We start from the raw sequence: 26221 nt of genomic DNA on the forward strand, positions 1-26221 counted from the left end.
AATATTAAAGTACTAACCATTACTGATATTTAGAACTAAAATTAAGTGTGAAATAAAACTTTAAATTTTTTTCAATTAATAATCCACTGAAAAGATATAAAGGTAATATTAAAGTACTAACCATTACTGATATTTAGAACTAAAATTAAGTGTGAAATAAAACTTTAAATTTTTTTCAATTAATAATCCACTGAAAAGATATAAAGGTAATATTAAAGTACTAACCATTACTGATATTTAGAACTAAAATTAAGTGTGAAATAAAACCACTTTTTCTTTTTAGGTTCTCGAGTTCACACCATAAATGACTTTGGTTTTGTTGTGCTGGAGATTGATTGGTTGTTTCCACGAGATGCTGGTGAATATGTTTGTCGAGCCACTAATAAGTGTGGAACTGACTCTACAAAAGCGGTGCTGAAAGTTAAAAGTAAGCATCTGAAATCCTGCTTGAATTTTTATGTTCAGAGTCTGTACTGAAATATACTAAATATAATACTTTAGAAAAAGATTGACTTTTCTTTTACTTGAAATCTCTTACTTTATATATTTAGTTAATAAAAAAGAATTTGTATTGTATCTGAATTTAAAAAATGTATTTTAAATACTGTAATTTTCTTCAATGTTTCTATTTTTGTACCATTTTTATTTATTTTATAAGCCTATGTATGTATAAAAAGAACAAATAATACCTAGTTAATGTTTTAATTCATTATATTCTGAATATTGGACTGGCTAAATTTGGTTATAAGTTTAGACTTGTATGTTGATTAATGAGGTAATGAAATGTTGACAGGTAAACGGGATATCATCATGGAAAGCCAGCTCCCTGAAGGTATGTCTGCTGACAAACTACGGGAACTAGAATATCCACCCATGCTGGAGGAACCTGTGGAAGAGATTACTCTTCAACCTCCTCACTTTATCACACATATCCAACCTCAGGAGAATCTAAATGAAGGAGACAGTGCTCACTTTGAATGTCGCCTTGAACCCATCAATGACCCTAAGCTTCGAGTAGAATGGTACCACAATGGCCAGCCTTTACGCTCTGGTAAGTTCTTACAAATAACCCATTATAAGAAGAAAATTTTAATGACTTCAAAATTAGCTCATGATTGCTATCATCTGTGAAGCCAATAATTGTTTGTAATTAAGCACAAAGCTTCACAATGGGCTATCTGTGCTCTGCCCACCACAGGTATAGAAACCTGGTTTCTAGCGTTATAAGTCCACAGACATACTGTTGTGCATAAAGAATACTGTTTGCTTATAGCCTGATTAACTTAACTAGGAATGGAAATGTAATTTTTTATTTTACAGTTTCTAAATGCAGTTAGCACAAAATAGGTCAAGAGATAGAATCTTAGTTTTAATAATTATATTGTACTGTTATTTCTAATATGAACTTTAGCAAGTTGTATGCTTTACATAACACGTTGCATTTTTTCACAGATAGTTAATACGTGTGGTAATACATTAAGTCTAAAGAAAATTGATATTATTGACATACTATTTTTTGTTTTTTGAACAGGTCATAAATTTAAGACAACCCATGACTTTGGCTTTGTAGCACTGGATGTGCTTTATGTTTACCCTGAAGATTGTGGCGAGTATATGGCAAGAGCTTTTAATGATCTTGGAGAAGATATTACAAAAACTACTTTGAAGTGTAAAGGTAAAGAAATTAAATGGTACAACTTACAAACAAGAATTATGATCTATGATTATTAACTAGTTGTGTTCTGTATGAGAAGAACTTTTTATGTTAACTGTGGTTGTGATGAGAATGAATGTAATTTTTCTATGATCTTTTTTAGTTTAGCTTATAAAATTTTGTGCATAGAAATATGTTTTTACTCAGGTTGATATTAGATAATTTTAACATACAGAAAATAGATGAAATACACTGAATAAATATGTACAGTATCTAGAATACAAAGTAAAGACATCAAACACTGAAACGTTTTTTTTTACTTTAGGCAAACCATCCCTTATCTATCGAACCCAGCTGCCTAAAGAGATGGAAGGTGGTGTTCAAAAAATAGCAGAAATGGAAGCTGCTTGGCAAAGGTAAGGTTATCTTTTTATCATCTTGTTTATAATGGTTAATAGATACTACCAGAGTTTGAAACCTAATAGTCATTAATTTCTACATTATCTCTTAAACTATGCTGGAAACTTGAAATGTTGCAGTTGAAGGACAGCTGCATGAAAACTAGGGTACAAAATACAATGTGGGATTATCAAAATGTATTCTACTAAAAAGTAGGATTTACATACAGTATTGAAGATACATTGTCTGACATATTTAAACATTATTTACAAGCCTCACATATGATATGAAACTAAAACTGAAAATATAGCCTAAAGATTAGGGACAGTTATGAGTACTGACATCCACAACATCCCATATCTAAAACTAATGTTCACCATCTGCAACCAATTGTTGGAAGCAAGATGTTCCTGTTTCAATAGAAAAGCAAGGAAAGAGAAGGGAAAATATCAATAAAATAGATTATTATGACAGAACACTGGGATAATAAGTAAAACTTATCTCACTTACTTGTATGAACAACTTAATGGAACTTAAGATGTTTAGGTCAACAAAAATAACTATTAGAAGAACAAAGACCAAAATTGACTCTGCAAAGTCCACTAATGTAGTAACACATTTATCCTCCTTTTTAACCAATATACAACTACAGTGTGTGCTTAATTGTATAAATAATCATAAACAAAATCTTGGAGGTTCCCAACCTTTTTTAACACAAGGTCTCCCAGATCATTCTGTAACCTGACTGAGGCCCCCCACCCAGTAAATCTGTAGGTATCAATTACCTTAAAAATACTGCGCATATTCTATGTCTTCCAATTTGGGAACCACTATAGTATCCAACAGGCTTATGCTAAGTCATTGAAGATTACCTTGACATGTGGTAAAATCCAAAATAGGCACAAATTGTAATTTATGTTAATAAAATCTCTTTCTTTACTGTTTTAGCTTTTGATATTTGATACAAAAATTCTGTAAAATTATTGCCTTTGACTTTTTAGCAACATTGTACTGAGAAATATTTCAAGTATGTTTAATAAATGATGATGTGGAGAAACATAATGCTTAAGTCTTATAACTAAATGGTCTACATTAGAATGGAAGTACTTCAGCTTCTAACATTCTGCAACATATAAATGACTTGGAAATTATTAAAGTGTTTTCATAAAGATGAAGGAATATTACTATTAGATGAGGGAGACCCATACATTTGGGAGGAAAATTCTAAATATTTATCAGAAATGTTTTGTCAATAGAAATATTGCATATTTTATGTCTAAGTAATGATTTAAGCATGAGATATTGTTGTGTTTTATGTTTCCAATGTAGTATCATATGTGGTAGTAGTATAATTATTGATACTGTGATTATTAAAACTAATTATATCATCAGCAGTGTGTGTTTGTATGTTAAAGTCAATAAATCTGAATATGAAGCTATTTTTTTCATAAAAATACATATGCAACATCAGGAGAATAGTTAGCACTCACGAAGATACAAACAATCTGTTTGTAGACTTTATGTTTAAAGAAAGTAAAGTCAATAAAAAATTCAAAAACTTTAACAAATCACTCAAGATAAGGAAAATGTTATGCTTTCTTTCAATTAGATGTTAAAATTAACAAAACTGTTGTGTTATCTATTTATCATTATGTATTTTTACATAACAACTATGGATTTTGTAGAAAGTGACATATTTCACTATGCAAAGATATTTACCATTAAACCAAATAAAACCATATAAAGTAATACCACATGCACCCCAATACTCTAGGGTTGATGACATAGAAGAAATGCCTCAAGAGAAAACAGCACCCATGTTTGTAATGAAACCAGAACCACAAGTAGTGCTGGAAGGTGACTGGGCCAAATTTCAGTGCAGAGTAACAGGAAATCCTCGTCCTCGATTGATGTGGATCTTGAATGGACAAACTGTTGTCAATGTACGTAATTTGTTTCATAACTTTCTTACTTATATCAGTGTTGTATTTTTGGCTCATTTACTAATGTGTATACTGTAAGTTTCATTTATAAAACATTATCGTAAAACATTGATAACTTATGTTATTTTGTTCTAAAAAATTTTATTTACGTCTTAATAATGTAATGCCTTTGCTTTACAATGTACCTGGAATAATGTTTTATTTCATCATTAAAAATTTTGGACATAAGTAAAATAATTAATATGCCAATATCTAAATCCATAACCTTTAAAAATCCAGACTAATTTCAAGTTAAAGGACTTCAAAATATTTATTGAAAGCAATTAAAAGATCATTCTAAAATGAATAAAGTACTCATGATTTTTTAATATGCTTTAAAGGGATCCCGATATAGGTTGACATATGATGGTATTTTCCACCTTGACATTCCTAAGAGCAGACAATATGATCAAGGAAAAGTTGAGGTCATTGCACGTAATGCTTTAGGTCAGGCTTACTGCTGGACAACCCTGGAAGTCAAACCACGGTTTGATGATTATCGTGCGGTCTTGAAACATTCTCCTAAACGTAAGTGGTTCTAATTAACCTCTTTGGAGATTTGTGTGAAAGTACTTGTGACTGCTACTAGTAGATGACGTTTGCATCAAAGTCTAAACTATAAACTAAATCTTTTGTAATAATCTATATTTTCTAAATATTCCACTCCAAATAGAATTGGCATTGTATTATTTTTCATACATTTGATAAGAAATAGTTGTTATAGAAATAAAGTAAGTAAAGATTGGAAGGTTGAAAAAAAAAAGAATAAAATGGTAAATAATTGATCAAATGTTTTTTTTAAGTGCTTTGGCTCTTACTTATGTAATTTTTATCTTATTTATTTCATCATCATTTATCACAGAAGACATCAATTTTTATCCTGAAATATTTAGATACTGCTTACTGTCTGATATGATATTGTTTTGTTAATAAATATAATAAGTATTAGATAACTTTTCATTGATCTAAAATGTTCTTTACATTTTTTGCTTTGGTGACATTTCATATACTTCAAGTGAGAGTATTTTTAGTGATATAAGGAACCACTCTAAAGAGAGTAATGTTTTACAAGGTATTAAATACACAAAGACACCATAAGTAACTGGCAGTTGCATTTCTGTAATTTAATATCTTTTACAGCAGATATATTAAATTCAAATCTTCCAGAGCTATTAGTTTATATGAGCTTGTATAGCCCTGTAAATAACTGTAATAATTAGGCATGATCTCTTAATATTTATTTGTATAGCTTGGTATGATTCAGAAGTAAAACGTTATCAAAAAGACCGAAAAGAAACTGAACTTCACAAAGTTTTTGAAGAGAAACTAACACCTGGTGGAACTAAAGTAGACATCTGGAAGACACGCGAGGCTGAAGGTGGGTCTAATTGCATTTGTGCAAAACTCATTTTTTATGCAATATGTACACTGTTCACCTTCTATGTCTAATCTTGGAAAGTTTGTTGTAACAATTTTTTAATATTGAGAGAAACGCATAGCGGGTTAAAATATAAAAAAGCAAGGAAAACTACATGAATAGTGTTATGTTCTTTTAAAATATTAATCCTCCTTTTAATTATTTTAAGAAGAGAAACAGTTAAGACTTTGAAATTTATTTTTAATTAACATATTCTAGTTTTTAAAAAACATATAATGGGTTTGAAGTTTATTATTAACTAGTGTGCTAGAAGTGTAGAAGTGAATAACATTTTTACTCTCTGTGCTGAGGCCTTCATCAGTTCTTTGATGAAACTGTGCTGTTGGTTATACGTTATTGGTCTGTGATTTATAGACAGTGTTATAGTAATATTTGGATAACAGTGGTGTAGATTTGTTGTTAATTCTGATTGATGGTATGGTGAGTTCTATATTAATGCTTTGATAACAGCAGTGTGCAGCTGTTGCTGAATCCAGCTAACTGGTATAGACAGTGTTATAATAATGTTAATATAACAATAGTGTGGATTTGTTGTTGATTCCAGCTAATGGTATAGACAGTGTTATAATAATGTTAACATAACAATAGTGTGGATTTGTTGTTGATTCCAGCTGATGGTATAGACAGTGTTATAATAATCTTAACATAACAATTGTGTGGATTTATTGTTGATTCCAGCTAAGGGTATAGAGAGTGTTATAGTAATGTTAACATAACAATAGTGTGAATCTGTTGTTGATTTCAGTTGTTGGTATAGACAGTGTTATAGTAATGTTTAGATATGGGTAGATTTTTGAGGATTTAATATTTTTTTGTGGCACCTTAATGTTATGTTAGTATATAGAACCTTAGCTACAAAGTTCACATCAATGACATATAAACCAACAGCATGATTTTCTTAAATAACTGACAAAGACCTCAATTTGTTATCCACTTCCAGCAGATGAAGTCCTTAGAATTTCAAAATCAATACAGTTTTCTTTGCAAAAGCTCATTCAGCTAAAGCCAAACATTGATAAAGGTAATCTAGGTGAATTTATTTGAACAAAATGATTTTTTTTAACTTATGTGCTGCATATGTCCATAATAGTTTCTTATCAAAGAATAAGATTTGTACTTTATGACAGGGAAGTTTTAAGTCATTTATAACATATAAGTAGACGATTTGTGATATACTTGATTTGTAATTGTATATTATATTAGAAAGATTAAACAAGCTTCAATGCTTGTGTGTATATTTCTAGCAATTTATTGAGACAATATTTTTCAAAATCAAAATTAGTTTTTTAAGTAATTTATATCTGAATCCAGTAATGAGTAAAATAATTTTTAATTTTTTTTTCTATTGTAGGTGAACGAGTAAAAGTAAAACAGAGATTAGAAGAAGATACAAAGAAGATGCAGCCTGAGGTTAAGAAATACAAAACTGATGCATTTGACGTAAGTGATTAACTTTGTTAATCACCAGAGTTGTTTGAACATACAACATGAAATTTCTCTTTATGTATGAAAAAACTAGTAAAAAAAGTTTTAGTGTAACATCTATAACAGCATGCTGTAACTTCTTTATTTAATTAAATTATTTAAATTTATGAGATTGATATTGCATATGCAATTTTCAAACATCTCTTATAAAAACAATCGTTTTGAATATCTCAGAAGATTTACAGAATATGATGCATAGTCATTTAACAAGTAATTTTGTTTTTTTCTGAGTTAATTTTTCATAAATTGTCATTATACATTGTTCTTTAGTATTTTATGCAGTAGAGTGTTAATATTGTCCCCTGGTGGGACAGCAGTAAGTCTATGGACTTGTAACACTAAAATCTGGGGTTCAATTCCCAGCATGGACACAGTAGCCCAATGTGGCTTTGCTCTAAAACAGACAAACAGATTGCTAATATCTGGGTCTTATGACATGGACTAACAGTGGTGAAGGCCATGCCACATACACTTGTATTCATACATTTTAATTCTGTTAGAAATGTAGTCGGTTTTTAAAACACCCATGGACTGTAGTCATAATTATTAATAACTTCTCATCAAAAATAAGCTAACTATACAGAACAGAACTAAAAAGTAACTTATAATTAGTAAAGCCAGTTCAGTATAAAATGTGACAAGAAATACACACTGTCATTAATTAATATGCAAGAATAATCAAACTTGTAATCATTAGAATCCATTAAACAACCAACATTTGATGTGACTTTGACTTTCAACTTTTCTCTTTCATTTGGCCCAAATCTATTAGATGATTTTGAATCATAATTTTGTACATGCCCACACAAATGTGTATAATATGTTCCTGCCAACAAAAGTGGCATAGATAAGAAATTGATAGAGCTTTAATTTCTTTGTGCAGTTTTGAATTGTTGAATATATATAACCCCTAAAGGTGAATAGAAAGATTGAAAGAGAACTTCTCTTGAAAATCTTTATCTATCCTATAAGGTGTCTTTTTTTAAATAGTTTTATTGAAAGTAAAAACATTTTTATAATTATTTATTGCCTTGTGAATATGGTAGAATGGTCTTCCTTCACAAATTTAAGTCTGCATATGATCAGTAACTTTTCTGTGTGTAAGTCACTATTTTGCTTCAATTATGTTGGTATATTACTTTAGGTTGACAGTACCACAGGTGAAAAGAGAGTAGAGCAACAACCTCGGGTACCCTGGATCACCAAAACATATAAAGACAAAGTGTATGTATTGCTCACTGCATGACTTGCTGTAGATCCCATTTGGGCATCTTTATTAAACAAATGTTTGTTGGTTTAATGGCAGTGTTAAAGTTTCAAATTATTTTAAAGAAACAATGTTTCCTTCTCATGCAAACATGAGCAAGTATCTGGTTGTTAATAGTGCATTGTGCTGCTCTAATAACAATGATTTTGATATTCATGGATTAGAGGAATAATGACTCATATGCTTGACTGGATGGAATGTTGATATAAGAACAAGTGCAGAAGAGAGGAAACAAACAATTTTGATGGACACAATTAGTTAATGTTTATTCTACAATAAACAATTACTTTACATATGTCTTGCATGTTGAAAATGATAAAATGAAAATGAACTTGAAACTGAAATTAAAATGTAGCAATGCACACAACTGGCAAATACAATAAATGATCTATAGAAAAACACAGCACTTTATAGCAGTTCTTGGCCCTTTCAAAGCAGAAGCTAATGTCTTTCATGATTCACATTCTCTCATTCTATAGCTTATGCCCCCCAGTGGCACAGCGGTATGTCTGCGGACTTACAGTGCTAGAAACCGTGTTTCGATACCCATGGTGGGCAGAGCACAGATAACCCTTTGTGTAGCTTTGTGCTTAATTCCAAACAAACAAACTATAGCTCACTAGTCACAAATAGGAATCCATAGATATCTGTGATGTAGGACACAATAAAAGTATCCTATGAAACAGTAGATAACTGCTGTGATGAACCTTGTTACAGCAAGCAAAAGCTAAGGCTGAATTTAGCATGTGATATCGACCAGATTTAATGTGTTCTGAATTAGAACTCTAGAAAATTTAAACATTTTGTAAATGTAAAATATACATTATGGGAGAGTGAGATTGGTAATATTTGCATAGCCATATGGTCACTCGTTTGTAGCCAGTTAATTGAAATATTCAAAATGTTTAAGTTTTGTCTTTTTTTTTCAGAAAATTGTACTGTCAAGTGTTTTTATTCTGTTAAGTTTGATGCAAAAGATGTTTTAAATTTAAACAAGTTTGTATGATAGAATATTATGAATAAGTAAACTAAGTTAGGGACAACAGATGCAACATAGAAATTAAGGAATGCAGTCATTGTTGGTTAATAAAATCTATTTACTTTTCTATTTCTGAAAGAACATGACTGCTAGAACATGTGGATGAATTGCTATTAGTTTGTATGATTGTGCTGATCAAAACTATTGTATTTGTTGTAACAAAATCCATGATACTAAACTTTATTGTTATCTTTCTTTTGTTACATCTGACTAAAGCTTTGAGTTTTATCTTTCAGAGATCATACAGTTCAGCCTCCTATCTTTCCTGAAACAGTGGTTCATGGCAAAGAGGTACACGTATCTAAGCAAAAACAAACTCAGTTGGAGATGAAGGGACAATGGGAGGTGACTCGTCACACAACTTTGACAGAAACTATGGAACAAGAACACAAGGGTGTCACTCAGGAGAGGAAAGTCATAGGCTTAGTGGTATGTTCTTCATATACCATGAAACAAGATTGGTTCACATGCAGACATTAACAGTTTATATACAAAAACAGTTGGTAGATAGAAATTAGTTAAATGAATTAATGCTATGGGCAATTTATTATGAATTAAGGAAGCCATCAAAACAGAAATTATGTTATGACATTTATTTTTAAGGTCTCTTTTTTGTATTAAGAAAGATATTGAAATAGAAGCTATTCATTTATTTATCATCTCTTGATTATTAGGAAAAATATTTTGGAGAAAGGTGATTATAAATATATATAGATATATAGAGTTGAGGTGTTCATTACGTATGAGATCTATCTGGATAATATACAAGCAAACAATAGTTTTCTTATTATGAGTTCTCTCTGTATAATGCAAGATATATATGAAAATATTTAAACGTGTTATCTTCTACTTACTTAGAAATGCATTCCTTTAACTAATTGAATGCCAAGTCATATATAACATGCTTTTTAATTGAGAAGTGAAAATTAAATTTGTATGAATTTCTTTGCTAAGGGAGTTATCCAATTTCTATTCATTCACTTGCCTGTTAAATTGGTAGGAATGTTGACTTGAGTTCCACTTTGCCAATTGTTTTTGCACATTAGACTTCATTCAAATATGAGAGTAAACTCCACAAAGACTCAGTCTTTCATCTATTCTGCTAACACCTAATACAATATAAGATTAAATATGGGAAGTAATTTCCAGTCGTTATTACTCTTATATGTATTAATACATGTATTTGAAGTATTCCATATACAAAGTGGAGATATCATCAAGGATAGAAAAGTTTTTAGAAGATGAAACTTATGAGTGGATAAAATTAAATGGTCTGAAAGCGAATTCTTCCACTTAAACAAAGATTTCATTAATATTTATTTTCATAACTTTTCTTTCTTAACAGCCTGAAACAAAACCTCCAATATTTACCAAGAAAATTCAACCCTGCCGAGCATTTGAGGGAGAAATTGCCCAATTTGAATGTACTTTTACTGGTACCCCAATTCCAACCATCACTTGGTACAGGGAGAACTTCCCCATCACCTCTTCTCAGGACTTCATGGTATGCTTAAATTTTATTCATACACTCCAAATTTAAAGAAAGTTTCTGTGCCAATTTAACAAAACTGACTTATGTACTAGTATTAGTTACTTTGTACATAATAAAAGGACCTTAAATCTTTCAACACTTAATTGAGTGTTTATGTAGGTAAAATTGTGTAGAAACTTTTATAAATCTTACTTCTGCTATATCTTTAGTAAAAAAAAAAATATTCAGCAAGAGGCAGTTAAACCTTCATTTCAGTATATTATAATGATTATGGAATTGTCCCCTGTAACTCTAAATTGTATTATCTTTGATAAAATACACATTAATGGCAATGAGTATATGGTATTATGCACATAACTGAACCATATTATATATATGTATATAATCTTTATGGTGTGAGTGTAAACTAGCCTAATCAGAGTTAGTTCTTTGTAGAAAATGAACTTATGCATCATAGATTTGGATTTGAATTTATTTTTTATTCTTAAATTAAGCCTTCTTTCAGTTATTTATATTTATTGATTTGTACATGCAATTATCATATTGTAGGTCAATACAACTGACAATACTTCCACACTTACAATTCGGGAAGTCTATTTAGAAGACAGTGGCATATTCAGTGTTAAGGCAGAAAATAGAGGAGGCACTGCTAAATCATCTAGCAATTTGGTGGTTGAAGGTATGATGAGGTGTTAAATTTAATTAGAGTTTTAGTTTTATTGATAATTATCATCAGAGCATATGTGGTAACTTTTCAACATGTAATATCAATCTGGTGTGTTATATTTGAGTTCTATTTGTTCTATAAATAAAGATTACTGAATTAGATTACAACATTAAACAAATTTCAAAAATTTGAATATCAGAAAACTAGTTTGTTATTCTATTTTGAATAGGAAGACAAGTATAAGGCTAAGCTATTATAAAAATTCTTAAAGTGCATTATTAAATGTAAAGTAGCATTGATGCGATTAGAGGTTATACAGGCTGTTGAGGTGTGCTTTTTCTTTGGAATATCATATGAAAAATCTCCTCATCAGTAGATGTTGAATGATATTTGAAAGTGACTGTGAATTTTTCTCCATTTTGGTATTCCCTAACACTGATGAATTACTTTACATTCTATGTTTATTGCAATGTGGAATATCTTGATTTAAATACTTCCTTGCCAGGTGGTAAGGGTGCTCGACTCACAATCTGAGGGTCGTGGGTTCAAATACCCGTCCTGCCAAACATGCTCGCCCTTTCAGCCGTGGGGGCGTTATAATGTGATGGTCAATCCCACTATTCATTGGTAAAAGAGTAGCCCAAGAGTTGGCGATGATTAGCTGCCTTCCCTCTAGTCTTACAATGCTAAATTAGGGAGACGGCTAGCACAGATAGCCCTTGTGTAGCTTTGCGCAAATTCAAAAGCAAAAAAACAAAATACTTATTCTAAGAAAATTTACAACACATATTTATGACAGTTACAAAGAATGTAAGAACCTGAAAGCTAGCAAATCACATAACCAGTAATATCAAGTGTATGAAGAAACTTCTTAACTTGATTATAATAAGGAAGACTTACATGAGAAAAAGATAGAATTATAAAAGTAGTTAAATCAAAAATAAAGAATTCTTCTAAGTGAAAGTTTTTGGAAGAGGTGTCAACCTTCACTGATCCTGTACAAAGAAATGTCCTTTACCAGTAGTGACAAATAGATTTAGTATTTTTCTAGTTTTTTCTTGTGGTTTTGTGGTTTTCTGAATTTTGAACATGACTTTCTTCCAGAGAGGAAAGAGGAAAAAAGGGGCCTTGTACCTCCAAGTTTCACTAAAACACTCCAGGAATCCTCTGCCAAGTCTGGTCAGTTGGTACGGCTAGATGCTCGTGTTTTTGGATCCAAACCATTAGACATATACTGGCTAAAGGTGAGTTTATAATTCACTCAATATTTATGAAAATATGCCATTTAATAGTGATGAGTATACTTAGAAAGATTACATTTGTCTTAATGAATGTTTACTTCTAGTAATTGAAAAAATATTGAAGTTAAATTATTCCTTTCTTCACATGATGTTCAACATAGCTTAGAATAAAGAAACAAAATATCAAGTGATTGTAATTTGAAAACGTGATTTAGCCTAATATAATAAACAATTTTACACAAAGTTTAAAGATTTGCAGGCTAGTATTCTTTACTGGAAAACAAATAGTTTGTTTATAAAAAAGCTATTGAACAACTACCTTAAAATTACAAAGCAACTGTCTGCTTGAGATATTGTGCTGTTCCAAACAAATGGAAAAAAAAGTTTTTCATTTTGCTATTACAGTTGTTTAATTTCTTAAGTTAATAATTAAACACCTAGTTTGATCCTTAATTTAAAAAATCAAATTTTTGAACTTTGATAATGGGACCTCACTTATATTAAAATTTGCACTATATCTATTACTGTTAGCTCTAAATTCTAAATAACTCACCTAGATTGATGATAGAAATTATCACTCAGTGAACTTTTCATGACTTTAAAAAATGACCTAGATTACTTTTTGTTAACATACACAAGCACTTTTATGCTTTTTCATTCTCAAAGATTTTAAGACTAATTGAACATGAATAATATTTTTGCAGAATGGAAAGAAAGTGCTTCCTGACATAACCCACAAGATGCTAGAAGAAGAGGATTTGTGCACACTATTAATTCTCGAAGCTGCTCCTGAAGATACTGGTACTTATGAGTGTGTAGCTCTCAATAAAGCAGGAGAAGCTCGCTGCCAAGCCCAAGTAAACGTTGAAGGTAACTGTCCAGTTGTTTTAAAAATATTGCAAACATGGATATTGCGTTAGTTAAGAATACTGTACTTTTTCTACAGCTTAAACTCAATGTCAACCAAAATGAAAAAAGAGTTTAAATAAAAGTTACTTTTACATGTGTTCCTTAGTTTTTTTTATAACTGTGAAAGATTGACAAGGTAGGAGTCATCTTCTCCTAAGAGAATTTTATTTTTATAACAGTGTTTGGCCTTTGGAATGGGTTGCTTTTAGATGTGTTGGATGTAGCTAATTTAAAGGAAGGCTTCTTAAATATTTAAATGATAAAGGCTGGCTTTGAGTATTTTATTTTCATTTTAAAGTTTAGTTTAGTGGTGGGATGGCCTAGGTCAACAGGTCTCTTGTAATCCTTAAGTTATAATAAAGTACTCAAAATTATGATCATATTGATAAGTGATATTTTAGGCATTGTGTGAAATTACAAATTTGTTTTTAAGTCATTCTTTTATTGTTGTCTTTGATGTTACATATGTTTGGAGATTATTTGGGTTTAGGAGTTGAGATCAATGTCATGTTTACTTACAAAAATGTAAATTAATCATGCAGCTCGCATCTGTGACTTTCAAAACATTTGTCTAAAATTATCTAAATGTGCATCTTCTTAATATAATATTCTCTCTATTTTTGATTGTTGTTTAGTGCAAAGTTACACAATAGGCTGTTATCTGTGCTGTGCACACTATGGGTGTTGAAACCCAGTTATTAGCTAGCCACTGGGGGTATTAAGAAAATAATTATCCTGTTATTTTCACTCTTTCTGATATTCTTACTGATATTTCGACTTATAGTTTTTATATTTATTATAAATAATTGTGTTTTCAGAAAAACATTGGTTAAATTTACATTATATATATATTTTTTTTTTCCACAAAATTTATTGCAAATTTGGTAGATTTTATATAATCTTTCTCATTTACTTTTAAGTTATGATTATTTGTAAGTTTGAGTAATGTTAGGGAACGTTTTTGGTTATTATTAGGTTGTCAAGAAATTAATGTCACTTTTTTTTTTAGACGTAAAAATCCAAACAACTTATATATCAAAACAAAACATTTTTTAAATGAAATAGTCTCCATTCTTATTGATGATGCTTTTCCGTCTTACAATTAGGTTGTTAATGCCCTAATTAAAGAAATCACTTAGCTCTGAAGCAAAAAACATGTCGATGTCCTCTTTAACACCTTCCTCATTTGCATATGTTTTTCCATTAAGATGTGGTTCAGCAAATGAAAAAGAAGGTAATCTGATGGTGCCATATCTGGAGAATATGGTGGGTGGGGGAGAACTTCCCAACCCAACTACATAATCTTGTGTTGTGTCAAACATGCCACATGTGGAAGTGCATTGTCGTGAAGAAGAAGAACGTCTCTCCGATTGACGAGTGAAGGGCGTTGCTAATGAAAAGCTTTATTTAAACATTCCAGTTGCTGACTATAGATCTCTGCATTGACAGTTTGCTGTGGATTGAGGAGTTTGATATGAATTACTCCTTTAATGTCCCAACAAATGCAAAGCATCACTTTCTGCAGATGGAGTCCAGCCAAGTTTTGGGGTCAGAAGTGGTTTTTGTCTGGGACTGAGCCATTGTTTTTGGTGTTTGATATTCGCATAGTGAATCCATTTTTCATCACCAGTGACAATTTTGTCCAAAAATGGCTCACGTGCATTATGCGCCAGAAGAGACAAAACAACGTTTACACGTTGAAAATGATGATCATGGGAGAGTTTGTGAGGCACCCAAACACCTTCTCTATGGAGTTTTCCCATATTTCTTAGATGTTTACATATTGTTTCATGAGAGATATGCAATTTCAGGGCCATATCACGAGTTTGTTGCCTTGGGTTGGACTTCAGAGCATCATTATCAATTCCAACATGTCAGCCCCTGCCATCACAGTTTTTAAGGCTAAAGTCACCTGAACGAAATTTGCTGAACCATCGTTGACACTTACGAATATTCAAAACATTTCCATAAACTTCTTTGATATTCTTTCTGGCTACAGAGGCATTGTTTTCCTTCTTGTATTCAAACAGAATTACATGCTGAATGTGTATCTCATCTGTGCCATCACTATAAGGGATTATAGTAAACAAACCTTTACACATTATATAGGATACACTAATATGACGTTTAGGCAGTTTGTTTAACTATAATATGTGCGGTACGTTTTTTTTTGGGGGGAGTAATGAAAGTGTTCCAAAATGTGACATTAATTTTTTGACGACCTAATACATACATATATCTGAAATTAGTATATTTTGAACAAGCTGTGAAGTAGTATGATTGCAACACTGGGATTTTTTTACTTTAAGCTAATGAAATTTCAGATCAAAAACACTAATAGTTAAAATAACCTCTTATTTTAGCTACTGTTCCTAAAGATAAACCCATTTCACCAAAAGAGGCACCAAAAGAAGTCAAAGCACCTGAACTCTTGGAGCCATTAAAACCTGTAACAGTGAACGAAGGACAGCCAGCAGTTTTTAAATGTCGGATCTCGGGATCACCAGGTTAGTCGCTAACTAAACAACTATATAAAAATATAATATTGAGTCTTCTGCTAAAATGGACAAAATATGAAAATAAAATCCACAGAAAAAGGAGATATTTGGTCAATGTTTTGGAGAAATAATGCTCACAGTAATTTTTTATGAAGTTCTGATGAATTTCTTGTAATTAAGAGAGTGATAAAATTTCCTATTTTAATCTTATTTAATAAGATATATAAAAACTTTCTGTTATGATGCAGCTCATTTATTTTAAATAAAAATATAAATACTTTATGATAATTGTGTTGAGGGATTTGTCAGGTTTAGTAGCATATATGATTACCTAAGTCTAATTACGAATTAGTTTCCTTTTTTTAATAACTAAATGCTAATTAATAATTAGTTTCTCTCCTACATTTCAACTGCAAATCTACTTACATTTTCTGTATTGGTAGTGGTTGGGAATTGATCTTGAGTTGTTCTGATCAAAATCTGATGCACTATCTGCTCAACTGTCTCCCCCAATGTCTAATGCACTAGATTTCCATCAAGAATAAATATGACAGCAATTGCTATCTGATCATCACAACTTTATTGTAAATACTTACTATTTAGGGGTTATTAACCTTTGTGGTTCCTTGAGTCTAATTATTAACTTATAGCCTTTTTTTGATAACTAGATACTAATTTCTAATTAGTTTTTATACTACCTTTCAGCTGCTATTCTTCTTCCATTTTCAGGGAAATCCTGAGAAGAACTATTTCTGTGTTGGTAGTGACCAAGATTTGGTCCTGGGTCTTCTTGATGGAAGTCTAGTGCATTAGACATTGGGGAGAGACAGTTGAGCTGATAATGCATAAGACTTTGATCAGAAAGACTCAGAATCAATTCCTAGCCACTGCCAATACAGAAAATGTTAGTAGATTTGTAGTTGAATTGTAAGAGAGAAACTAATTAGTAATTAGCATTTAATTCCATCCTTAATCGTTACATCAGAGTGACAACAACTATTGCAATTAGACTTGTTGTTCAAACATGGATCAGTAAAACAGGCTTTTTATGATGAAAGATTTATTCCCTTATTATGTTTTTTACAAAAACTGATGTCACGGATCTCTGAAATTTTACATGTTGTTTCTGACTCTCAAAATGTATAGAATAAAGTATAGTGTATGTGACCAATCATGATAATATGTCAGTTTATATATTATTTGAGTGTATCGGTTAATTATAGGATGATTTAAAATTGTTTTATTTCAAAATGTAGGATTTAAGTAGAGTACAAACTATTATATACTGTGTATAAAATAAATTTTATAAGTATTTCACAAAAGTTTTTCCTTTAATTCTTTACTCGACAGCACCACGAGGAAAGTGGTTCCGAGGAGATACCTTGATCAAACAGTCTCGCTACTTTTGCATGTCAGTTGAGAAAGATGTCTACTCTCTGCGGATCTCTGAAGCTTTTCCAGAAGACAAGGGTGTCTATAAATGTGTAGCTGCTAATTCTACCGGGACAGTTTCCACAAGTGCTAACTTAAACGTTATTGGTAGGCATATCACTGTTTTTATTTTATACTTCAAACCTTATGAATTACACTTATATGTATTGATAGAATTTCTAAGAGATTAGTGCTAGCAAAAATCTGTATTTGTACAAGTATACTCATATGGTTTTTATTAAGATGAGAATATATAGGAATGGGCTAAACTTTGTATTTTGGGTGAAAGCCTACATGTTTAGTAAACATATATCTTTAAGATTGAATATTATCAACACCTCTCCAGTCATTACACACAACTTGCAGTAGTATTATGTGATTGTTTCTCTAAGTACTAAGTATTTAAATGATGTAGTTTCCCTGAGCGTTGAGTGGCTCTCTACACCATCATGTTTGGCATTATTTGGGTCCTCCACTTCTTTTGATAATCTTTCATATATTCATGATATGAGTTGCTACTAATTTATTTATCTGATAGATGCTGTGATCATAGTTTTTACGAAAAGCAGCTAAAGCCTTTGAAAATCAGTAGAATTTATAATTTTACATGTGATATTTCACCATTATGTTTCATAAGGTCACTGAGTTTACTGCTGACTATCTGCAGTTAACTTTCTTACTTACTGCTGATATTTTTAATTAACCACCTATCTTAGGGATAGTATTAATTTAAGGGACAATTTTTTTTACATTTCATCTATATATAGCTCCAGAAGTGGTAGAAGTTCCTCCATCCTTAAGTCCACTAGCTGACCTCACAATACCTGAAGGATCCCCAGCAAGGTTTGTTACAAGTGTAACTGGAGTTCCTACTCCTCAGATTGTCTGGTATAAAGAAGGGACCATGATCAAGCCATCAAGAGATTTTCAGGTAATTGTATAACTTTAAGTTTTTCATTTCTTTCAGTTAAAATTAATCTTGTGTTTTGAAACACTTTGAAAATTACTCAATTTGTATTTGCATTTTTTTTTTATTCCAATAGATTTTCTAAAGTTTTTTAATAAATTCACAACCATAGTATTATAACTTAAGATGAAAAGACTATGTTTCATGAAATGAAATTTCAACTCATAATAAGATTTTGCTTTATAATTTGCTGTTATTTTAATTATACATTTTGAACTCCCAAGACTTCTGTTTGCATCCCTACAGTACTTCTGCAGGCCTCAAAAGTACATATCTGCTAATACAAGGCCTTCAGAATCATATATTCAACAAATTTCGAAATTGTTAAAATGGAAATTGTAAAACAAGTAAAATGAAAAGTGCATTATATGACTTGAACAAGGGACATATTTATTGTTGAAGACAATTAATTGTGATACTTTTTGTTTTAAACTGGTCCATGTATTTCTTCTATTTTCAGTTTTTAAACAGAACACAGCATTATTGTATTTTTTACTAACAACACTGTACCTGAGACATTGTATATGTTTCTTTTCACATTTAGATGGCTCAAGACACTGGTTCATGTTCACTGGTAATTCGACAAACTTATCCAGAAGACGAGGGCGTCTATATCTGCAGAGCCACCAATACCAGTGGGCAAGCAGAAACTTCTGCTCGTTTGACAGTTGAAAGTAAGCACTAGAGTGCTTGTGTTCCCGATCCCAGAATCTTATTTTAGTGCTTCTTAGCTTGCACGTCAGAAATAACATAACATTGCCTGACATTTGTAATGGAAACTGAATAATAACTGAATTCATAACTATGAAATAACTTCCAAAATAGAGATGGACTACTGATAGCCAAATGCAAAAGTTTTTGTGTTTTTGAATGTTTTTTATTTTGTTATTGGATTGTTTCTCTTTGTTTGTGTCTATAAAACATTACATCAATTTTGTTTAGTGTTTGCATGTATTTGTTTCATGTGGCTTAATGTTTTTATTTTAGTATTTTGAAAGTTATTAGTGTTGTTGCTAATTTGTTCCTATCCTAAATTCTGCTTTAGTGATTAAAATATTACTATGTGAATTGCAATACTAAACCTGCTCAGCAAGTTAAGTCCCTTGTAACATTAAAAACATCATATATCCAACACGTCATCTAATATAATATGATGGTATAACATAACGAGTTTTTGCTGTATGTTTTCTTATAGTATTTGTTAAATTGATCAACCTTTTTGTATGTTTTAAATACATGAAATCAACCCGGAACAACCAAAGCAACGAATTTAAAGAATGCGTTTATTTAAATTGACAACTGTTAAAAAATGAAGATTAAAGTCGTTAAACCTTGTTGTTTTGGTTTATGTAATCTGTTCAGTAAATTAATTTTTTATATCTGAAAAGATGCAACAATATCGAAAAATTGAAGAAATTCATAAAGTAATTGTACGATTTCTGAAGTACTATTAAATATGTTTTTAAAATTAACGATTTTTCCCATCGTGTCAATTTACTGTTGCATGACTTGTTTAATAGAAATTCCTTTTTTTGTTCAATATGTTCAGATCCCATGCATGTTTTGTATTACCAGCGAAGATAACAGTAAATATTCTGTGGAATTTTACTGCATATTAATAATGTAGATACAATGAAAATAATTTCATCTAAACGATGGGCATTTAAATTTAAAACATTATTTAGTTTACAAAAGTTTCTGTTTTTATAGTTTTTCGAGCATCATATTGTTCCTTTTATTTATTGCACGTAGAGAATATTTATTTCGTGTAGCAAGTTGTTGAACGTAAATATCAACTTGGGTCTGCCTGTAACACGTAAAAGACACTATTAATATTATTAGAACTTGTTTAATATATCAATATTATTTACCTGTATATAAAAAGGAAAACGGGTTTTCCTGTTAAAAAATGTGTTCGTTACTATATGACACTTGATATTTCAGGCCTAATGTGGCCCCATTTCCTAATTTAGAAAACCAGCCGGGACCCGAAATGCTTTTCTGTCAAACGACAAAAATAGATCAGTCTTTTCCTGATTTGGTCTTGCGAATGGGGGGCTGGGTATCTAGTTCATTCCCAGAATGCCCCGAGAAAGCATATCAGCTTGCAAGCACTTCCATGCTAACGCCTAACTTTAAGTTTCTTTACCAACGAAGACAGATGTTCGTGTTTATTGTTACAGAACAGACCCAGTTTGAAAAGCTTCACCTTTCCCATTGTCTCTCGTATCCGTTTAATTCATTCATTTGTCAAAATTTTAACATGATAGGCGAAAACCCATTAGTGACTTTTTTTTCCGCTATACTTGAGACACTGTGGGAGGTAACCTGTATCGATTTATACCATTATTGTTGTCACAAAATTTGTATCGTTATAGAAATGTCAATAAAGTTTTCGCTGTTGTTGAAAATTGTTTTTCCCCAACATTTTGTGTCCTCGATAAAAGTATTTGTCAATTATAGATTGAAGATTTTGTCTTTAAATAATGCTCATAACAAACTGTAAAGTCTTCTAATCTTAGTTGATTTTGATGTATAATAAGTAAATTGTGAGCCATCGAGTAGAAAATTTGTCCTTCCGAACAAATTTTTAAGTATTTTAATTCCATAGTCAATAGTTACTTGAAACAAAATAACTTTAAAAATAGAAGAATTACGCGAACAAACATTAGATTCTTGAAATGATGTGAAAATGTTTGGAATGTGTTTTATGTTGTTTCTATTTCACTTAATCGAGGTCGCACAGACCTTCTAAAGTTAGGATCATGATATATAACAAAGTGATTATTATTGTAGAAGTTCCATCTATAGAATATTATTTTTTAGGCTACTTAAGAACCTTCTGGTAAAAAGCGAGATAACACTCAAGTAGACTGGCATGTCTGAGACTCGTGTTAAAACCACGTTAGGCTGGATAATTTTTATAATGTTTGGAAAACTTTAACTTAATCAAGTAGACTATTTAAATGTGTTGTATACTTGTCATGTGTAGGTCTTGTTTTGTTGTTGAAAATATTTTTCTAAGTACTAAGTTTTATGTAGTTACATTTACTTTGAATAATTAATTCATTTAGTATTATTAAATAAACATAATTCATTAATACTGCCAAAAAATAAACATTTCTCACGCTCTCATGATGGGCTACATAAACAATCTAAAATGAACAACTCGCACAGAATGAAATTTGTATCTGTTTGTAAGATAAAAGTGTAAAGTTGCTCGATTATCATTATCCGTGCAATGTGATAAATGTGCAGTCAGTAATAAATTATGTCGCAAAACATTAACATAAGTCGCAAAAACACATTAGTTTGAATGAGAAAAATGCATATTTAATTTGGCGTGTTTTTGAACTATTATAGCAAAACTAATCAAATGGTTGAAGAAAAAAAGTTTCATAAAAAAATTAGCATTTTTGTACTTTCAAATAACATCAGACGAGCCAAATTAAAAAGGAAAATAAACTGCTGACTAACACAAATTTTATTACGAATATTTATTATTAGGCAAAATTGTTTCAAATGCTTCGTCATTTTTCATCATTTAAAATCGTAAAATTAAATGAAATAAAAATATATAATCACAGTCGGTTTACATAGTACATCAGTGTTATTAATAACTTCAAGACAGAAAAAATAAGCTGCTATGTATATATATATATATACATTCTTTCAAGCAAAGGAATACATTTCATGTAAAAACAACCACTCAATTAACTCACACGAAAAACATTATGTTAAAATAGAGAAACTGTATAGAGCATTCGACTATTAAATCACATTTTTGTTAGTCCTAATAGGGTTTGGAGTATTTTCAATATGTTTTATCTCAAAATAAACAATACTAAAAAAATGATAGCAATTGTGCTCCGCATTTGACCGTAAGTGTCAAATGATTTTTAGTTTCAAAACGGTGTTACAACGAAATATTGGCTGAAACATCGGAATAACTGGTGAAATATTATTATTGACAGCACATAGCTTGCTGGTACATACGTTGCTCATAAACTTTCATTTTGTGTAACCACAGTCTACCCATATAATCAATTATTTGTATAATTCATCGAGCTTTTATGGATAATATGACGTAACGTATGGTATTTTTAGGCGTGTTTTTTTTCCAAAATTTATGGAGATAAGGAATTTTTGTTACGTCTGTACAAAAGTATAAATTATACTTAATTTACGAAAGTCTGATAAGAAATTAAAGCATTTGAAAATTATCAATTCGAACATGATGATTAAACATGCCAAATGTGTAAACATTATGAATTAAAAACACTCGCAACGTCAAACAATGACTTTATTGTGTTAAAAATGTGGCCTAACATCACAAAATTCGCCATTTCAATCAAACTAGATGTAATAGAACAATAAAAATAACAGGGCACACATTAAGGATTGCTGTCTTATCCAAGAACGTTCTATAATAGAGTGACTCTGCAATAAAGACATTTCAAAGGTAACAAAATTCGTACCTTCACTCGAAATTGGAGACTCTTTGTATGGTGGGTGGGCTTAGCTGATTCAAATTACTAAATCGTTAGTCAGCATATTAGAAACCCCATGAGAAATAGATAGCAAATAATTTAACCTGATTCATCATGTGCATATGAAGATTAAACGATATGTACACCAAACTTCAAAATCAAGTTTACAACTTAGGATTACAGTATTGTGAAACTTTAACAACACAATTTTAGCTTTGATGTTAAGCTACGTCTGCGTAACATTCACAAATTCTTTGTAGTTATAAGCAACACTGATCCGCGATTCTTTAATGAAAACAGCTGCAATGATGGTAAATTATTCTATCAATGCATCCTGAATACGGAAACATAAGGATATAAAAAACGTAGCTCCTTCTAAAACATTCACGGTCATGGATAACGACCTAAGTTGTATAAAAGATACATTTACTGTGATGTTTTTCTAAAGAAAATATATATATATCAATCCCAGCCTTTCTTGAAATCACAATCTTCGAATTTGTTGGCTATTAATAATATAAATATCAACCTTCTATAAATAGATTGAATTTAGATGTATTTTTTAGAATATGAAACATTTACAAACATATATATATATATATATACATTTTTCTAAGAAAAACCATCTCAACCTGAAGAGATGAAAGCTCCAGGTGTGACAAAAGCACCCACTGCTCCTAAAGAACCTTTCTGGAAACAAAAGGAAAAGAAGAAGCTCCCAGCAGATGAACAGGCCATCCCACCTAAATTTATCAAGAAACTAAAGCCACTAACGGTTAACGAGGGGAAAAAGGTTATATTTGAGTGTAAGGTGGAGGGGTACCCTCCACCAGAACTCACCTGGTATTTTAATGAACGTCCAGTACAGCCGTCAAAGGACTTCAAGATGACCCATAAGAAAGATGGCACGGCGATGATGGAAGTTAAACAAGTGAGTCCCGATGACTCTGGAACGTATACCTGTAAGGCAATCAATAAAGCAGGGGAAGACACAACTACCTCTGAACTTACTGTCAAAGGTAATTAAGTGTTAAATATATTTTAAGATGTCAGTACTTTTTTCTTCTAATTCTCTTCCTTGATGTCTCTAAATAACTTTCACGTACGAACATCCAAATTCTAACTCTTGATGACCATCAAAGTTCTTCCGTAAACACTGAAAATAAGTTTTGGAGTCTTTCAAGTGCTTCTAATTTGCAGAAATAAATCTCCTTTTCGAGGTGTTTTCAATAAACAAAGCTATATACAACGCAGACACCGTATCTCTTGGCAGTATTTTAAGTTATTGTTAATTACAAAGATTAATATTTTACACCTTTCTAGCACTTCATGGGATCTTTCTCTGCTAATCCTTGAATTTGATAACGTTTCAAATTCTAATTTCTGGTAGCACTTTAAGTAGCTGCCACTTCCGTGCATCATGCTTTTCCCTGTCATACATGTTTTTTAAAGCAGAGCTGAATCGTTCTTCTGAATCGTAATTTATACGCATAATAAAAAACAATTTACTACTGATTCCATTTAACTGTCCAAATAAAACTGAAATATTTCCCACTTTTCCCATTTTCAACAATTAATAAGAGTTCTCCAAGCAAAGGAAATATTTTAAAAACTGTCCAACAGGCTTAGGCTCGTAGACTCGTTTCATAACCATCACAAGCTATAATTGTAAACTTCCTGACGAAGTGATGAAAACAGAGACCGAATGGGGATTCTAACTTGTATTCTTGTCTGTCGGGTTGTTACTTCAGTGATCCAAGTTATTAGTCCCAAAAAATGGGAGACTCAGGACTGCAGCATTCAATAGGTTAACAATAATAGCACTTACCCAGTAAGTATAGATACAAGTTTCAGTTCTTCATGATTTCATTTTTTGATTTCTTTAAAACTTTCACAAATTGTTCAAAACGATTACAGATGACCATTTTCACGTGCAATTCGAGAGGAAGGACTAATGTGCCACTTACGCTCTTGCCTAACCGAAATACTTTGTACAGAATGTTGTCGCTAGTAAGCATGTTAGACTCGGTATGATAGAAAAAAGCATCGACTTACAAATTTCCTGATAATCCAAACCTCCTATTCGCTTTACTGGTGATAAGACACTAGGTGCGGTGAGTTACCATACTAAAAATAACGTCAACCTCATCTTACCCGTCACTAAACATAGCTGTCTGGGTTAGAGAATTCTCCTCAAGAAGGGTTCTAACACTGTTGTGACGTTAATAACCCCACAGTGCACGGGATCAATGGGGATGAGATATTTTACGGTGTACGTAAATTTATAACATTCATACACTGGTAGTTTAAAGCAGCAAAGAAAGATAAATATTTATATTATCCAGATACTTGTTTATTTTAACTTAACTACAATAAACACAAGCGTAGTGTATTTTTTCTTCTTATTCATGAACGTATGAGTTGTTTTCTCATGATGATTTGGTTAAACTCAAATAGTCTCTTTCAGGATTTACCAAGCCTCTAAAGGCTTTAGCCTGGTTGATATCTTATTTACAGGCTATCGCCTCTTTGTAGACGTGTTTTATACTAATCACAAGTATATGTGTGTGTGTTTTTTTTTAACAAATCATAAATGTCACGAGATGCCGATGGTTAGTTAAGATATACATATTTTTCATAACTTTAAAGTCTGAGGCAAATGATTCACTCTTTACTTTAAATGTTTTTCGCTCTGTTTTTATTCGGCATTTACTTATCCGGTATTTATTTTATTTAATTATTTCTAAAAACCTAAAAGGAAAACAAAAAATATCTGTTAAGCTAAATAGGCTTTCATTGCTTGGAATAGCAACTGCTGTCCTCACTATCAATTTATTTTGTTGTTTCGACCAATTCTAAAATTTGAGAGATGTATCCGCTGTCCAGTAGATGTAAAGTTTACAGGAAAAGAGTTTAGCAATGCTACTGAAGTGACAATTGTTAAGTTAATGTTTTGTTCTAGAACATATTGTTCATTTTAAAAACACGAACATAACGCTAAGAACAAAATCACACGATTTTTTCCTCAAAATGTAATGAAAACTGTTTTTGCTGGAAACCTCTCGAAAATCACAATTATTCTGGATTTTACAAATTTCTTATTGAAATTAAATAAAAAGTAACAACAGTACTCTATTGTTCACGTCTCAACATAGCTTGTAACATAACAAATGGCTTATTTGACCTTTAGTACATAAACATTTTATGTGGACCTACTTAGGTTGTTTCTCTGCATACAAAGTAAACAAACAAACAAATAAAA

At 31.0% G+C, this 26221-nt stretch overlaps 1 protein-coding gene across 1 annotated transcript in view; it reads left to right on the top strand.

The window, feature by feature from the left end:
• LOC106462582 (titin-like) overlaps positions 1–26221 on the top strand; it is a 454586-nt gene that overhangs the window by 329903 nt on the left and 98462 nt on the right. The window contains 19 exon segments of the mRNA XM_022390129.1: positions 284–427; positions 794–1051; positions 1532–1675; positions 1980–2070; positions 3828–3996; positions 4377–4563; positions 5285–5413; positions 6825–6913; positions 8103–8182; positions 9501–9693; positions 10610–10768; positions 11306–11435; positions 12528–12667; positions 13369–13534; positions 15937–16080; positions 17422–17610; positions 18270–18433; positions 19014–19143; positions 23577–23978. Of these exon segments, the coding sequence (XP_022245837.1) occupies positions 284–427; positions 794–1051; positions 1532–1675; positions 1980–2070; positions 3828–3996; positions 4377–4563; positions 5285–5413; positions 6825–6913; positions 8103–8182; positions 9501–9693; positions 10610–10768; positions 11306–11435; positions 12528–12667; positions 13369–13534; positions 15937–16080; positions 17422–17610; positions 18270–18433; positions 19014–19143; positions 23577–23978 (3108 nt within the window).

The sequence above is a fragment of the Limulus polyphemus genome, unplaced genomic scaffold (genome assembly GCF_000517525.1).
Source record: "Limulus polyphemus unplaced genomic scaffold, Limulus_polyphemus-2.1.2 Scaffold46, whole genome shotgun sequence".
NCBI lineage: Eukaryota > Metazoa > Arthropoda > Merostomata > Xiphosura > Limulidae > Limulus > Limulus polyphemus.